This window comes from Chelonoidis abingdonii, chromosome 15 (assembly GCF_003597395.2).
Source record: "Chelonoidis abingdonii isolate Lonesome George chromosome 15, CheloAbing_2.0, whole genome shotgun sequence".
NCBI lineage: Eukaryota > Metazoa > Chordata > Testudines > Testudinidae > Chelonoidis > Chelonoidis abingdonii.
The window spans coordinates 8,669,733-8,687,361 of NC_133783.1; the positions used below are offsets into that span (position 1 = coordinate 8,669,733).

The window sequence follows — 17,629 nt, forward strand, 5'->3', positions numbered from 1 at the left end:
CCTCCCGCTCCGGGTGGCCCTGTGTGAGTGCAGACAGGAGACAGTCTCCACCAGCACTCACCCCCTCTATTGGCTCTCCAAAGTAATTGCAGCACCCTAGACCTGCCAATGAGGTAATGCCAGTCTCAGCTCCCCTTCCTCATCTTACCTTTAAGCCCAGGTCTGGGGCAGTGGCCTCAGTTGCCTGTCCCCTCACCCTTGGTGTCAGTGGTGGGTGGGTGTCTATATGTTGCTGGGTGTCTATATGTTGATAAATTGTAGTCAGAGTACTTGGCTGTGTCACCATGAACACAGATTGTTCTATAGGTGGCTTATTGATGATACAACAAAAAGATCTATTGAACTTCACCTATTGAAATATGAGATCCTGCCTGCTACTCATTTTCAAAGGTAATCGTGAATAGTCATTCCAGAAAGTCTGTCTCTCTTCACCCAGCTTCCCTTATAACTGGCAGTGAGAAATGTCTCTTTATGTTGCATTTATTCCACTTCTGTTTTTTAAAGAGTACTAAGCACTGCCTAGAGTAAGTAGATGTCTCTTTTTTCTCAACTATTTCTTACTGCATCTTGGATAAGTGGGGAGTATCACTGCATCACTTGGGACCAAATTCTGCTCTGACTCACTTTGGTATAACTCTCCTAAAGACTTGGTCTCAAATTCTGTCACCCTTACTCATGCTGAGTAGTACTTTACTCCATGAGAAATCCCCATTGAAATCACTGGAACTACTCATGGAGTAAGGTATTACTCAACATGTGTAAGTGTGGTAGATCTATCTTTTTGCTATTTCTGTGAAAAGCTATTCTTTGCCTGTTCCCTTCGGTTGAGGAATCAGCGCTTGGGGTAAAAATGGAAAAAGTCAATACAAGAAGAGCAGCCATTTGTGCTTCTTACCTAAACCATCAGCAGGGGTGTTGGGGCAGAAAATCTTCAGGACTTTTCTCAGGTGTCGCACAGGGAGTGCTGGGACCAGCCGGAGAGTCCAACCACCATTTTGCAATAGCTAGGCAGGCACTTCAGCTCTCTGTGTATGGAATTGAGAGGAACAAAGCAGCAGTAGAGAACCGAATAAGAGGGTACGGATGTGTGGGATGCCAAGGCAGGCAAGCTGCAAAACATCAGTAGGAGTCTTAAGCACTGGCAGATGAGCAGGCAAATAGCAAAGGGAGGGATTAGGTGAGGGAGAATTTTTGGAGGGACAGCATCAGGGATTTTTTAGAGAGCTGAATAACTTTTTATTTTGAAATTGTCCTCACTGTTACCTTATGACCTCATCAGCTGTTAGTGAAACAATGGGTTGCAATGAGTTTTTCCTTCAGTGCTCACTTTTTTTGTTTCTCTTAATTTCTCACTCTTTCCTCATTTGGAGATGAAGGGAGGAGTGCATGGGAAGCCAATGAAGATTTGAGATTAACACTTTTTGTTGGAAGATCAGCAAATTATCACGCCTGAGTCGTGTCTATTCCCAACTCCCAACAAAATGTGTCCTAATGGTTAGAGCAGGAAGAAACAAGGCTGTGATTTCCTAGATCACATTGTTAGCTCTGAGGGTCAGTGGTCTGTGCCAAGGAGCTCAGCTCTCCACAAGTAGGTCCAGAAGTATGTTTTGTTTCTAGCTCTATGGAAGGACTGTGCATTAGTCTTTGGGGAAAGGAAATATGGGAGTCAGGCTAAGGGTTGGATAAGTTTTTGTGAAGCTTAAGAAAGAGCACTAAATCCAGATCCCACTGAAATTAATGGCAAAAGTCTCATTGCGCTGAATTCTCTTCTCCCTTACACAAATTTTATACCAACTAGATCTTCACTGACTTAACTGGCATTACTCCTGATTTTACACTGGCAGATGTGAGAGGAGAATCACTGGCTTTCAGTATTTGGCCCAACGACCTAAAAGTTGAAGTAAAATGATATTCATGGCAGTTTGCTGTTCATTTCAGCTCTATACAAAATTCTTTGATTCCTGGACCTCATTGCCTCAAATTAGAGACTTATTAATCAAGCTCAATTAGTGAGTACCTTTTGCAGAGAATTAACCACACAATGACTTCTGTTGTTCTCATTGCTTTGATATATGCACCATGCATGGAATCCAAGAATACTTCAGGGATGATGAGACAGTGACATACCTTATTTACATGCAAAACTCAATTGCCCATCAAGTATTAATTGGGAAGCAATCAGGCAGCAGTTACATGGAAACAATGCCTCAAACTCATAGTATTTTAATTATTTTTTGTTTGCATTGGGATTAGTGATGAGCAGCTATGTAGAGAAAAAGAATGTGATCAGATGTAGTTCACTCCTGATATCTGTGGAGCCCTAATCACACGTTCAGGCACAATAGCTGGTTGGTTTAGATTCTCCTTTTGAGTTTGAGCAGTCCCTGGTTCAAATTCCATATGAGTCCTTCAGGAGAACGAAGCCCCTCGTACTTTTACATTTAAAATAAGCTAGAACATAACACTAATAAGCTCATGAACACTAATCAGATAACACTAATAAGATCATGGATGATCAACTGGAAGACCTATTCTAATAGGTGTTTTCCCTTTCTAACATCTATGGTCTGCTATAGACTTCATCGTGTAGTCTACAACAGACTAATGACTAAACCTGGGGCCTCCCAGATTCTTTATCTTGTACCCTTATTGGGCTTCTTTGAACTGAACTTCCAGATCTTCCCCTTCCCCAACCACTGCTCACAATATGAATCAACAAGGCCCAAATAGCTCTCAGAAATCTCCCCTCACTACTATCCTGCCATCACTCTTTTTAAGTCTCTTTTACATTGCTAGCATGGTGTAAAGGGGCCTTAGCGCAAATGAGAACCAGGTCCTAAGAATCTTGACCTTGGAGGTGCATCTCCTACACAGTGACGGTAGAACACCCTATGTACAGGTGCTTATGTGATTATTCCTTTTTTATTAGTCACAGATCTACAGGCTTGACAATGCATCTCTGTCAGCCTTTCAAAGCTCTGGTTCTGGCCATGGCGTTGATGATGGCATCAGGTGTAGATATAAATAAACATGAAGAGAACATGAATTCGTGCCCAGTCATTCAATGCTGTGCTCCTGGAACCAATGGTTTACCAGGCAGAGATGGAAGAGATGGGAAAGAGGGTCCCAAAGGAGAAAAGGGAGACCAAGGTAAAGTGCTGTAATCATTTACCAAGATTATATCTGTGATCCATCTATCAGTCCCCTTGGTGCTATCATCCTTTGTCTTCTGCCTTCCCGGGGTCCTTCTCAGATTCTGTCTCTCTCTTAGAACTTTAAAAGTTCTCTCTCTCCTCTGGCTGCTTTTAAATATGCTCTTATACCCCATCATGAGAAAAAAAACATCCATCAATTTCACTTTCCCCTCTAGCTTTGGCAGAAGCCCTGCAGGCTGTTCCACGCAGGCAGGCCCTTGTGCCCAGTCAGAGCCTCATTAACTTCTACTTGGTGCTCTACAGATATGGGGATCTGCTTGCACATGGCAGCTTACAGGATCAAGGCCCATATTTAAAAGCACTGTAATACATTTATAATGATATTCCATGTATATGTGATTTCTCATAAGAATAGTTGATTAACAGTTATTCTCACAGAATCACAGATGTTAGAGCTCATTTGTAGATCTCACAGCAAGTTTGTTTCCTAAAGTGAATTATTGAATGTTTTGTCCTGTCCAATTTTGAATATCCCAGTAGGGCTGGTTGGGAATATTTTTTGCTAACTGCTTTCTTTTTAAACAAACACTAGGAGAAGGACTGAGGGGTTTGCAGGGTTTCCCTGGAAAGGCAGGACCTCAGGGAACAAAAGGAGATCAAGGACCACAGGGCGAAAAAGGACAAAAAGGAGAAAGTGCAAGTGAGAAGTCGACTCTCTCTGACTCAGGTATTTTGTTCAATATCTGTTGTCACATTTTGCATGGAGAAATTTGGTAGGCTCATGGGAATGTCCTGTATTTCTTTTCATCACTATTTGGGGGTGAAGAGTCTCCAAAAGCTTTGGGGAGAATAAATGGTAATTGACATGTCACAACTACTGTATAGGAGAACAGGGGACAAACCCAAGCAATATGGATATATTCCCTGAAATGTGAATGACACGACTCACCTTTGCCTACAGATTAAATTCTAGGGGATGTGTTATTTTTATCTCCTCCTCTTTTAAGATAACTGATTTTTTTTTCCCTTTTGCTCCTTTTCCCAATCATTATTTCTCTTTGCTTTCCATCTTTGGGTGGAACACATTTTGTTACTCTGTAGAAACACACTTTAAAAAAATATTCTAACTGGAAACAAATTAATTCCTAGAGCTATCCACACACACAGATGACTGATTCTGATTAAGTGGAAGTGCTGACCAGTAACAGAGAGAAGATTCCCATCTGATTATTGTGTGTATACCAGAACCCAGTTTGAAATGATGTTTGGGTTCCCAGTTAAGAAAGTAAAAATGACATTTTTAGAACTGGCTGAAATTTTTCATCCAAAATTTTTTTTCAAAAACAAATGTTGATTTGAGTCAACCAAAATATTTTGCAAATCTGTGTCAATTTCACTCAATTATTTTGGTGGGGAAAAAACAAATTCTGAAAAATTCTGAAATGTTTTGTTTTGACACTTTTTAAATGAAAGTTCAGGTTTTTTATTCAAAATTATTTTTTGTTTCAAATTTTCCTTCAATTTCATTACAAATGTTAAAACTCAAAATAAAAGAATACATTTTTCACAAAATGTCGGGGTTGTTTATTTATCTGTTTTTTTTTTGTTTGTTTTGTTCTTGTTGTTTAATTGCAAAACTGCCAGTGAACCAAAAAATCAGTTATCACCCAGCTGTAGTCATGTTGTGAATATTTTGGGAGCTAGCGACCCCTGGTTAGGGCATCATGCAGCCCACCCATATGGTAGCAGCTAGGCAACTGGCCAGTCCAAGGGAATGATTGTATGGTAATTTTGAAATGATTTATTACATGACTCTCCAACTGTTTTTCTTAGCATTTGATTCTCTTCAAAGACAAGTAACTGCTTTGGAAAAGAACATCCAGACTCTTCAAGCTGACATTAGCAGACACCAAAAGTGTGAGATATGTTTAAATGACTGTATTTTTGGGGTGGCGAGAAGGAGGGAGGAATCTTTGCAAGTAAAGGGGTGATAACAGCAGCTTAAACACTGTACAGCCTTTTCCCATACACTGCCTCTAAGAAATGAGCTTCAATCTGAGCCTGCCTTGACAGTGTAGATTCCTCCCAGTCCCAGCCATGCCAACATCCAGTTATCACTAAGCCATGCCTAGTTATTGTGCAAGGGCTTTGTTACATGGGCAAATGTGATTTTTCCCAAGAGTTTTCTCTATGCTAACGTCTGCACTACTACTGGCTCAGTTACACTGGTGGTAGCAGTGATGGGAGCACTAATGCACAGAGTCCTAGACATCATTGCCATAGGGACATCCAGGGTGAAAGAGCTCAGCAGGTTGTTGAGAGTGGGTTGTCTTCATCTGCTCTAAGCAGGCTTAGATGACACAGTGAATAAAGTATAAGTTCCCTGTCTTCGCTAACTCTACCACCATATATGCCCGAGGTGAATTTTCTCTCATTTTAGTGCAACAGTGGGAAATGCTACTGTGTATTCATCTCCCTTTCTCTGTAGTACAATCTTATAACATGGTTTTTCAGTCAAAAAATCTCCATTCATATTTGTCCTGGAAATCATTCAAGAAACCAGCTAGCTGCTGTTCTGTTTCCAAATAGTTGCTGCTAGCACAGTTTCATCTATAACGTTGGCAGAAGTCATATTATTTGTATAAGTGTCATTTGTTACTTACAAAGTGCAATTAATGTGCCTAGTGTTTTGTGAGTAAATTCTTACAGAGAGGTTAACTTCCCCCATAACACATGTACAATTTTTTCATTTTAATTATCTTTTTTGTTTCTAGTTTTTTCTTTCCGGTGGGTCAAGAGTGTTGGTAAGAAAACATTTATGTCAACGGGCACAAAAGATTCTTTTGAAAATGGAAAATCCCTGTGCACAAAAGCTGGAGGTGGACTCGCCTGTCCACACAATCATGCTGAGAACACAGCCTTGCGAGAAATATTGAAAGATTCAGAACAAGCATATTTAGGGATGTCTGATGTGCAAACTGAAGGCAAATTTCTGTATCTGAATGGAAGACCTGTAACTTACACAAATTGGGAAACGGGAGAACCAAACAATGACGAGAACGAAGACTGTGTTGCAATGTATGACAATGAAAAGTGGAATGACATAGATTGTTCAAATTCAGAAATGTTAATTATTTGTGAATTTTAATCTTTTCTCGTGGTACATTAGTTCTGTCACATTCCAAAGTCTATTTCAAGCACTGGAAATGCTCCAATTTACTTACTTGGTGAAGCTGAATAAATAATGGATTTTTCAGTTCAGTGACCAAACTGAAAAATCTAGGCTGGGAGGAGAGTTAAATTCAAACTGACTCCAATTATTTTTTAAAAATTTTCCATCTCATTGTAAAACTTGAAAAAAATTCATTTAGCATTGACCGGAATGTTTTGGTGAACTCACAATACATTTTTTTCAAGTTATTAATTTGGATTTGATTCTTTTCAGGTACTTTTCAATGGCTCAGATTTGAATTTGAACTGCTGTTTTTAAACAAAATGTCAAAACATTTCAACATGGTCAAAATGAAAATGTTTCAACTTTTTAAAAAATCATTTTTTACTATTTGTCAAATTTGACCCAAATTCTCAAATAGTTTTGGATCATTGACATTTTTGACAAAAAAAATCTGTTTGCTGGAATTCACCCAGATCTATTAATAGACTAAGGGCCCCAGAGTTTAATTCAGGGATCAGGGAGTTTAATATCTAGTCTAATCGCAAGGGTATTTAGAGTGCAAGAAAACCAGAACTGCAGATCATAACTGAGTGACAAAGGGCTGCAAAGGTGATAACATTTCCAGTGTCTGGCATGAGCAAAGTGTATTGAAAAGCTGGGAAGGGTTTTGAATAGGTGTCATCATTTTTTTCTTGTTCAAATAATATGCCATCTAGGGACAAACCCCTGTATACACCGCTACCTTGATATAATGCCACCCGATATAACACTAATTTGGATATAACGCAGTAAAGCAGTACTCCAGGGGGAGGGCGGGGCTGTGCATTCCGGTGGATCAAAGCAAGTTCAATATAACATGGTTTCACCTATAACACGGTAAGATTTTTTGGCACCCAAGGACAGCGTTATATCGAGGTAGAGGTGTAGTTATTTATTCTCTCTCATGCTTCTGTACTAACCTGAAGTATTGTTATCTCTTGCATACCCTGCACTGGAAGAAGTGCTTCTTTTTTTGTCAATGGTTACTAGTTCAGATGACAATGTACCAAAGCAGCCACTCAAATACCTAGGGAGTGACTTTGCAGTATTGCTTGTTTTGTAGTCAGGCAGAAAGGGCTCTTCTGTCCCCACACAATCTAGAAACAGTTACAGTTTGTTCTGAACAGCTCTGTGCACACAGGACGTTCCCCTAAAGAGAGCACTGAGTAATCAAAAATAGAGCTTCTTGACAGTTGTTTTCTCCTTGTCATAGGGAGATTCAGCCTAGAATTCCCTAATGAAAACGTAAAGGTAATTGTTCATTCAATAGGAATTAAGTTGCATTGAATGTAATAGCACGATTGCTAATGAGTTCAGTTGGTGCTCAGATGGCTGGTTGATGTACCTTCTTTGGGGTTCCTATGTAATTAATCATGAGGAAAGCATTTGATAATGAACCAGCATCCTGTGGTTCTTCTCTCTAGGAACAATCATAGTTCTCAGCTTAGAGTTAAAGTGCAAGCTTGGAGCACTCTTACTACATCATGTTATTGGTACATTCTTGTCCCTTTTTGTATGTAAATAACCAGGGCTGCCCAGAGGATTCAGGGGGCCTGGGGCAAAGCAATTTTGGGGGCCCCTTCCATAAAAAAATTACAATATTATACAATACTATATTCTCGTGGGGGCCCATATGGAGCCCGGCACAAATTGCCCCACTTGCTCCGCATCCACAGCGTCCCTGGGAAAAATAAACCTTCTGCATCTCGGCACAAACCCAGTCTTGAGAAAACTTCTTTACAAAGTATCACTGGTTCTCAGCATCAGCTAGTGCTAAAAGGCACTAAAGCTCATTAAAAGGGTTGGACAAATATTTTCTGACAACTTTTTCTGGATCAAAAACTAGAGGTTTTTAAAAAGCCAGAAAAAAATTACGGACAATGTCTGCTTTCCTTCGATATTTGTTGTGGTTTTTTTAATTGAAAAGCTGAAATAAGTCTGCCAAAACCTGAATATGGTTTGGGGTTTCAGAAGTGTGTGGCCAAATATTTGCTGCTTGCTGTGTTTGATTGTTTAAAGAAACAATAAAAAAAAACTGCTTAAAAAAATCCAAAACTTTTGAACCACCTCAGCTTGTGACCAAACGTCTGAGCCCATCCAGTCAGAGATTTTTCCAGGTGTCTGATACTCTGCTGGCTTCCTTGACTCATATCTGTCTCCATAACTTTGGGTTCATTTAGGTTAGAACATAAGAACAGCCATACTAGGTCAAATCAAAGGTCCATCCAGCCCAGTATCCTATCTACCGAAAATGGCCAACAACAAGTGACCCAGAGGGAGTAAACCTAACAGGTAATGATCAAATGATCGTCTCTCCTGCCATCCATCTCCACCCTCTGACAAACAGAGGCTAGGGACACCATTCTTTACCCATCCTGTCTAATAGCCATTAATGGACTTAATCTCCATGCACTTATCTGTTTCCTAGAGACTGGCTCCATGGGGTCCCTCACAAACTGGAGACAGTTACTGTGGGTTTGTCTTTAGTATAGTTTATGTACATACTCCACAAACTGAGCATTTGAGCTTGTTCCAGAATCTGGGATGAGCCTAGGTTGTGAAAACTGAAATGCTCAAAATAGCACATGCATGTGAATGGACATAGGGTGCTAAAATTAAATTAACCCAGGGGTTCTCAAACAGGGGGTCACAAGATTATTAGTGGGGGTCGTGAGCTGTCAGCCTCCACCTCAAACCCCACTTTGCCTCCAACATTTATAATAGTGTTAAATAAATAAAAAAGTGTTTTTAATTTATAACAGGGGAGGGGTCGCACTCAGAGGTTTGCTATGTGAAAGGGTTCACCAGTATAAAAGTTTGAGAACCACTGAATTAACCCCTTTGACGCCTCAGGGAATGCAGGGTAGGGGGGTCTCCCTTGGTAGGGTTGGGAAGTATATTGCTCTTCTCAAGTGATCCCTCCCCCAGTGGCTAATTTTAAATGAAGCTACCCTCCCCTGACATGAATCTCCCTATGGCACAGAAATTAAATATAGACTATAATTTGGCATTTGAGAAGTGAAAGGGATGGTAGCCCTAATGGAAAAGCTAACAGCTTGGCTCTTCTGCAAGCCTCAAACTGCTGAATGGAGAATTTAGGGGAGGGAAGGGGGGCGTGTTTGGCCTCCCAAAAGCCTGGGCCCTTGCCTCCGATCCGGACCCCCAGCCCCACTTCCTTCCCCGCAAACTGCTTTCTCCTCCGAATCCTGAACCCATCCTGCTTCTTGTCCCCCTCCCACTGTCCCCTCAGAGAGCCTACCCCATTCCAAACCCCCCGCACTACCCCGGACCCCACACCCCAGCTCCCTGTCCTCTGACTGCTCCTGACCCCTATCCACTCCCCCGCTGCAGTTCCTGACCAGAACCCCCGGAATTGCCCCACAATCCCAAACCCCCCCATTTCCCTGGTCCTGAACAGCCCCCCCCCAACCTCTGCCCCCTTCCTATCCCCAGGACTCCCTGCCCCTTAGCCAACCCCTCCCAGCCCCTTACCCCCGGCTCCCCCCTCACCCAGAGCCTCAGCGCATCCAGGAGCTTCCCTCGACAGCTGCAGTGTGGCTCCGGCGGAGCCCCTGAGCTCTGCCCCGCTCAGCACCACGTGGTAAGGGCAGCTCTACGCTGAGCAGAGGGAGCCCAGGCCCCGCTGGATTTCGCAGCCCCACCCCCTTACCACGCGGCTCTGAGTGGGGCGGAGATCAGGAACCCCACTGGAGCCACGCTGCCACTGTTGAGCAAAGCTCTTGGATGCGCTGAGGCTCCGGAAGAGGAGTGTCAGCCATTCTCGTGGAGGCCCCTGGGGAGCCTGGGGCCTGGGGAAAATTGCCCCAATTGCCCCCGCCCTTTGGGAAGCCCTGTAAATAACTGGCAGTGCATAATGTCCATGGTTCTATGTGATTTCAGCCTTTAGTGATGACACGGCTCCTAATGTGTGTTTACTCTAGTACTAAAATTAACTGAAATAATTATCACGTAGATGCTTGAATTCTGTTATGTCCTATGGATCCTTATGCTCCATAACAAAAAAATCATTAATATGCAGAGTATTCCTGGAGCATTAAACATTTTCATAGTTTTCCATGCAGCTAGGAAAAACTGCAACGTGCTAATAAAAGAGATCTAGTCAAAAGACGAATACACCTCTACCTCGATATAACGCTGTCCTTGGGAGCCAAAAAATCTTACTGTGTTATAGGTGAAACCGTGTAATATTGAACTTACTTTGATTCACCGGAGTGCACAGCCCCCCTCCCGTCCCCAGAGCAATGCTTTACCACATTACAATACGAATGCGGATATATCAGGTGGCGAGTATCAAGATAGCGGTGTATAACATTAAAATACATTTAAATGTGTCCTATGTGTAATCAAAATTACAATCCAAGAGGAAGATGCTTTTCTGACAATCTAGTTTGACACACACATAAAATGCAGCTCACCATTTGAATTCAGCTGAAGGCAGGAGACTCTCAATGTTGTTACATTACATCCAAGGGCTTGACTCCTTTATAATCTCTCGAAATTGGCCTAAATGTGATTTAAGTGACTCAGAGGCTATTACTGGCCCTCTGCATAGAGGAAACTTTCATACAGTATGCACTGTGAGGAGATGACCACACCCTTTGCTGGATTAGACAGAGAAGGTTAATTCCCTGCAAAGGGAGCCAAGCGTAGACTTTGTCAAACTTGCTGGATTTGGTAATTAAGGAAAGAGTTTGCTTAATTAGTTTCTGGGCATGAAGACCAACCAACATTTGGTCCTGAGCAGGAAAAAGCAGGAATTGTCCAGTTCTTCCTCTCCCCAGCCTGAGGAGACATCAGAGCTGAGCAGGTCTCAGGACTGAGACACAACAGGGGGCTGGAATGAGGACTACTGCAGTCCTGTCAGAGTATTGTACCATTGGACTGAGTCTCACACCTCTGACTGTTACATTTTTCTTTACTTTATTTGTCTGAGAAGCAGACAAGACAACCTGTGTGGGAAGAATGAAGCGGATGTTTGAAGCTGAAGCAGATGACTGCTTCATTAGTTGGGGTGTTGGGGACGTAGCATGTAGTTAGATGGAGAGCTCTCCTACATATCAGTGGTGCCTCCTCCACAACCAAAATGGAAAGGACCCTTTCTGAAGCCCAGCACTGTGTTTGACTGGTGCGGTTTTCTGTTTGGACTTGTATGCCCTGGAAGGAGAATACTTTTTAGTTTGGCCAGAGAGCGAACTGCCCTACCAGCAGAAGAAGGCAGCAGGAGGACACTGAGTAGCTCCTGCTGACTAAGGAGTAAGACAGCCCCAAACAGCACAAAATGCTATTCTTATCTCTTAACAGAGCTTAAACAGTTCTGAAAGCACAGCAGTCTAAGATACATTAGCAGCAGTCTAAGATACTAGCAACTCATGCTGAAAATCACTAGCACCATTCGCTACTCTGAAGACATTCATATGGCACCTAATACATTCCTTTCCCTTTCAAAGAATAAACTCCAATCCCACAAACACAGCCAGATTTAGGTCCTGATTCTTCAAGGTGTCGAACACCTGTAATTCCAACTGAAATCAGTGGGAGATATGGGTGCTCACCAACTCAGAAAATCAAGCTCTAGGGCTCCTACTCAGGAAAGTACTTACGAATATGCTTAACTTTAAGCAAATGCTTCAGTCTTTTGATGAATCAGGGTCATAGCCTAACAAACAGAAATAGTCCCACTCACTTCCCTCATCCTTTCAATGGGACTATTCCAATCACTTGGTAGTAAGTTTTTATAGGACTTGGACTTTTAATTTTTCACCCATCTTCAGGCAAAATCCTCTAGTAAAATCCTCCTGGGAATCTAGATCCACGCACTAGAACAAACGTAAACTCATGCCAACTAGCTTCACTCCACTCCTGTTGCACTCTTACCACTAGGTGCCATTGTAACACATAACTTGTACGCAAAATGTTGTAAGAACTCTTTGTTCTAAACTAGTCAGCCAGAAAGGAAGTACCAACTACACCTTTCTCTTGGGGAAGGAATTTGAATATGACTTTTCTTCTCAGTCATTCTGCTGACAGCCAGATAATCAACACTTTGGAAGTCTGAGGGTTTGTCAGCCTCTCAAAATATAGAAGTGTTTTGAGTTACAAAGCTAGTTGAAATTCACAAAGCCCTCCCTTCTCAAAAGCAGTATTGCTAACTCCAAGCATTCAAAAATCATGAGTCAAGAACCAAAAACTCATTAGATTAGCTTTAAAATCATAATTTTTTTTTAAATATGTTTAGGGTTCTCTTTATTTGCGTTCTGCATTATGAGCCTTTAAGTTTAATATTTTCAACCTTTCCTCTGCAACCATGAGGGCTAGAAACCTTTTTCTATGTCTTAAATAGTAATCTAGGGCTTTAGGAAAAACTTCAGATAGCATGAGGCTCAGCCATAATGCATAGTATAACTCTCACTTTTTCAAGGATGAGACAACTGGAAAAATGAAGGACACCTGTATTCCCAGCTAAAGTGATTTCTGTGTTACACTTAAGGGGCAGTATCATCACCCAAAAGCACAAGCTGGCCCTTGTCAGTTGACTTGTATGTGAAATACGTCATGTTAGAGTTACACTAAGATAAGTATGTATATCTGTCCAGTTTGATAGACAGACATGTTTGTATGCTATTCACCTAATACTAGTTTTTATAATATGCACTGCATACAGATCTCTCCACTCTGGGCCTTTTGGTATGTTCTGTAGACTAGAATAGAATGTGAAAGAATACTACGTTTCTTCACTGCAAACACTGTATCTGAAAAACAGAGGCAGAGAGGCCATGAAAGAAAGAGAGAGACAAATAATGAAACTATGAGTTATTGCTTAAAAATTGCGGTTGTCTCGGGGAAACAAAAAAAGACTCTAAAGCAGCAAATATAAAGTTGTTGAAAATTTTGAGCAGATTCTCTCTTAGCAGTATCCTTCAACTTCCACCCAAGTCTAAATCCACTACTCTGTAGCAATCCTATCCTCTTCCATGATACAGTAGCAGCCATTGTGGTATTAATTTTACATCTTCTTTATTATTATGACTAGTGAAATCTTTTTTTGCACAGACCAGGCCACAAGGAGCCACATTACAGCAGTAGAAAGGTAATTATTGGTACTGGAGAAGGATATACATTTTCTAGCGCATACGCAGATCTGCATTATATTTTCCTTGTCATCATTGCTAACACATCTTGGTAATTCTCAAGTGAAATGTTTTCCTTTTCTTCATTAATTGGTGTCCTGCGGCTATGAAAACTGGGACTTTTAAAAGTTTTTTGTGTGAGTTTTTAATTAATATTTATGATATGAAAATGCAGGAAAGACTTCAGGCCCTAAAAGACAGGCCTCAGATATTTATATCAGGAAAGAGACCTTCTACGGGATATGAAAAATCCCTTTGTTCTCCCGGCTACAGGGTTCAGAGAGTAATTTGAGCTCTCATTTGAGACTGACTCCAAAGCATTGTGGTGGGTTTTGTAACCTGTTCACTTGGAGTTTAATAAAGACAATCCACATATTATATATCCAATAGGCTATTTGTCAGCCATTAGATAGCACCAACTTTCAGTTACTGATCAGCGCTATATTTGGACAGGTATCTTGCAGAAAATGTAAATGGTTCCATCTCCCCTGGCCAAATATCTGAACTATCCAGTTTCCCACAATGAGCATCAAAGATAATCTAAAATATGCCACACACAAGTGACAGACATGAGAAATCCATTTATGTGGGCAAAAGACTCATACCTGCGAATGATAGGAGCCATATTATCTCTTGAGGTATTTGCCTATAAGATATGTCTCTCTTTTTTTAAATCCATACTTTGTTAAAAAAGATCTTGATTTGAAATTCTAAAAGTGAGGGAGCAAAAACCATAAATCAGTGTTTCTCAAACTGGGGTCGCCACTTGTTTAGGGAAATCCCCTGGCGGGTCAGGCCGGAGCTGCTCCAGGCCAATGGGGCCTGCTGGAAGTGGCACAGGCCAAGGGACATACTGGCCGCCGCTTCTAGCAGCTCCCATTGGCCTTCAGCAGTGACCCGTGGCCAGTGGAAGCCGCGATTGGCCGGACCTGTGGACAGCACAGGTAAACAAACAGGCCCGGCCCACCAGGGACTTTCCCTACACAAGCGGCGACCCCAGTTTGAGAAACACTGCCGTAAATAGAGTGATGATTTCAGAATTCCCTGCTTACCATCCATTCCTTGAAATGAATCTATATTCTCAATTATTTTTAACCCAATAAAAATAAGTTATAAGTTTTGTGATTTGGAATAATTAGGGAACAGTAAATGTGGAAAGTAAATATAATCATCCTTCAGGGAACTGTAAAGCTTTTTAAATATAATTTATAGAGAATATTTTAATTAAAATGGAATGCTCCATTTTCTAATCCAGTTTCACCCATTATTAAGCCAGCAAAGGCTATATGTAATTATGAGGGAATATTTCATTGATTTCTGCACAAATTTATACCACTTTTTAGTGTTTTTTCTCTGATGCCCCCATACCCCCTCGCTTGGGCCAAAACTCTGAAAGGTCTCAATTCTACTTTCTTCCTGCTCTAGTCCTCTCATGGTACTGCTCTGCTACCTACCCCAATAAAGGAAAACTAACAACTGAAAATGTCTTGTTCAAAAATTTTAAGTAACACTTAACTTTCAAACGCCTGAACAGCAAATGTAACTTTTCTTGTCTGCATAGTAAACACTGGCATTTTTATCTGTTTGAATAATCAAAGTGGTGCTTTCCGTGCCTTCTTGGTTGCAAAGATTTGAACGGCTTCCTGAAGGTCCACAGTCTGGGCCAGCTCATGCTCTATTGAGATGGTTGCAAGGCCAACCAGCCTCTCCTGTGTCATTGTGGAGCGTAGATGTGTTTTTATTAACTTCAGCTTGGAGAAGCTGCATTCTCCACTGGCAACTGTTACAGGAAGTGTTAGAAGTATGCGCAGAGCAACAAAAGCATTTGGAAAGAGGGTGGTCATCTTATTTATGCACATATGTTCCAGAACATCCTTTGGAGTTGATCTTGCTGAAATGTATCTTGAAAGGGCTTTCGGTTCATCACCTAAATCACTTGCATCAATATCGCAAATGTCTCTAGTGCCCTGCACTGCTGATGTAGGTCTTCTTCAGGTATAGTGAGGAGTTTTGGAATAGCATACAACATCCCAAATATACTTCTGTGTTCCTTGAGCTACATGAAAATACTCTCTGGGATCCCTTTTCATAAGCCCCCATCAGAATTAATATATTTTCAAAAATGAAAACATTTAACATTGGTTTTTGAGTTGAAATGCTGATGCACCTGTTGGTTCCGTGTTTTCTTTTCTTCGTTATCTTGGCGGGCCACGTAGCAAAGGTTGCCAGTCCCTGGTGTCAACCCTCTGGAAATCAGCCAAGACGCAGCCTTTTGCCTCTAAGGAGCACTCTCTCAAACCCTTCAGCTCTGGCAGCATGGCCAGATCAGACGTATTGGCTCTAAGGGTAACCAGATGTCCCAATTTTATAGGGACAGTCTTGATTTTTGGGTCTTTTTCTTATATAAGCTCCTATTACTCCCCATCTGCTGTCCCAATTTTTCACCTTTGCTGTCTGGTCATCCTAATTAGCTCCTGGGGCTTAGTTTTACCTTGTGGCACCTGCAATTAGCTTTCTCTCCATATTCTGTGACCCTGAAGCTGTTTCAAGCAGCAGTAATGTTCAGCACTCAGCTCTCTGCTTCAGGGGAGAAGACCGTGGAGAGGTGTTTCTTGAATGCGTCCAGCTAGTCACACATTTTGATCCCACACTGATGAGCTTGTACATTGTTCCTGCAAGAGACTTCTGGCAGATCTGCAGTGGGAGAGACGTGTTTCTGTGTAACTGTTCTTCCCCATGGTGCCTGCCACCCCCATTCCAGCACTGGAGACAATTTCACAATGAATAAACTTCAAACAGCTGAAGTTTGGTGTAGAATGAGCATCCAACCTTTGAGAAGATTATTGGAACCACTGAACTTCTTACTCTCCTCCCCTAGTACAGAACGCCCATGGTCTCTGATTCAGCAAGGCACTTAAGCATGTGCCTAACTTCAAACACACGAGTAATTCTATTTGACTTCAGTGAGACTAGTTGTGAAGTTAGGCATGCGCTCAGCTGTGTTGTTCACTCAGGGCCTTGGTCAGCTCAGGAATACAGCAGTGATTATATTTTGATATCTGTGATTGCAGCCTTTACAGAAGCAAGGGTCTCTCTGTGTACATTATGGTAAACTATATTATTCAGATCTCATGACAGCTTTGGGTTCCTTTCAGATCCTCCAAGCTGCCCTATGTTGTTTTGCTCGTGTTTTGAGTTCCTGTTCCCTAGATGCTTTGGCAGATGAAGGTGCTACGGTCCTTAACTAGTCCTGCTTGTTTACATCTTTGAATCTCCCACCCTACCTCGTGGTTTGTGTTTGAAAAGATCCCAAAGAAGCTCCTTGGTGAGGCAATCAGAAGTGTGGGAGGTTGGGCAATTCAGTCCTGCTGCCCTCTCTATACTGACTGCAGTCAAAAATTCAAATAGCTCACTTGGATCTAAATTGTGCCTTTTAGACACAGGCCAGAGTGTGTCTAAAAGGCACAGCTCCACCAATTCAGAGGGAGCTCACTGAGGCACTATGCAAAAATCCCTATCCAAGCACATGATGCTCCGCCTTCCCCTCTTCAATGTGGTGTGAACCCCCAGAAATGTACTGCTGGATGCAATCCCTTTACCCCCTAAAGTACTCCCCTGGCTTCAGCTTGAGCCATGCAAAGGGAAAGGTTCCTTGTGCTCTGTGTTCCCCCCAACCTCCACCCTGAGCACTAGCTAAACAGGCAGCTACACTCTAGCCTTGTGTGGCAGAGCTCCAACCTTGTCCCCATGGGTCCCGCATTTCTAGGTGGTTTATGCTAGCCTCAGTGGCTCACTGCAACCCTTCACATAGCCCTTCTCTCTCTAGGGCCAGGGTTACTGTCTACTGAACCCTTTTCATCATTAACATAGCAACTCTGGCTCATTAATAATTGGTTGGTTTCCTGCTGTAAACTCATGGACACCTGTTGCGTCATTGCCTGAGCCCGGGTTGCCTCCTGCTGGGCTGCTGTGACTTGCGCCAGCACTCTCACCACCTCTTCCATTGTGGTACAAACAAAAAACCCCAGTGCACTTTTTAAAAAAAAATAAATAAAAAACCTCTTTGTTCCACCACGCTATGAACAATCACGATCCCACTTTTAACACCAGTT

The 17,629-nt window shown here is 42.0% G+C and overlaps 1 protein-coding gene across 1 annotated transcript; it reads left to right on the forward strand.

Moving 5' to 3' along the window:
- The first annotated feature begins 2,951 nt into the window (after positions 1-2,951).
- Positions 2,952-6,547, forward strand: LOC116828257 (mannose-binding protein-like). The gene is made up of 4 exons (XM_032786355.1): positions 2,952-3,150; positions 3,748-3,882; positions 4,989-5,072; positions 5,930-6,547. The coding sequence occupies exons 1-4, from the start codon at positions 2,952-2,954 to the stop codon at positions 6,301-6,303; spliced, it is 792 nt and encodes a 263-aa protein (XP_032642246.1). The 3' UTR covers positions 6,304-6,547.
- The last annotated feature ends 11,082 nt before the right edge of the window (positions 6,548-17,629 follow it).

Bases quoted from the DNA above. Each gene is read 5' to 3' on its own strand.
- LOC116828257 (XM_032786355.1), top strand. From the start codon at position 2,952: ATGCATCTCTGTCAGCCTTTCAAAGCTCTGGTTCTGGCCATGGCGTTG. The intron at 3,883-4,988 runs GTATTTTGTTCA...TGTTTTTCTTAG, and splicing joins GTCGACTCTCTCTGACTCAG to CATTTGATTCTCTTCAAAGA. The intron at 5,073-5,929 runs GTGAGATATGTT...TTTTGTTTCTAG, and splicing joins CATTAGCAGACACCAAAAGT to TTTTTTCTTTCCGGTGGGTC.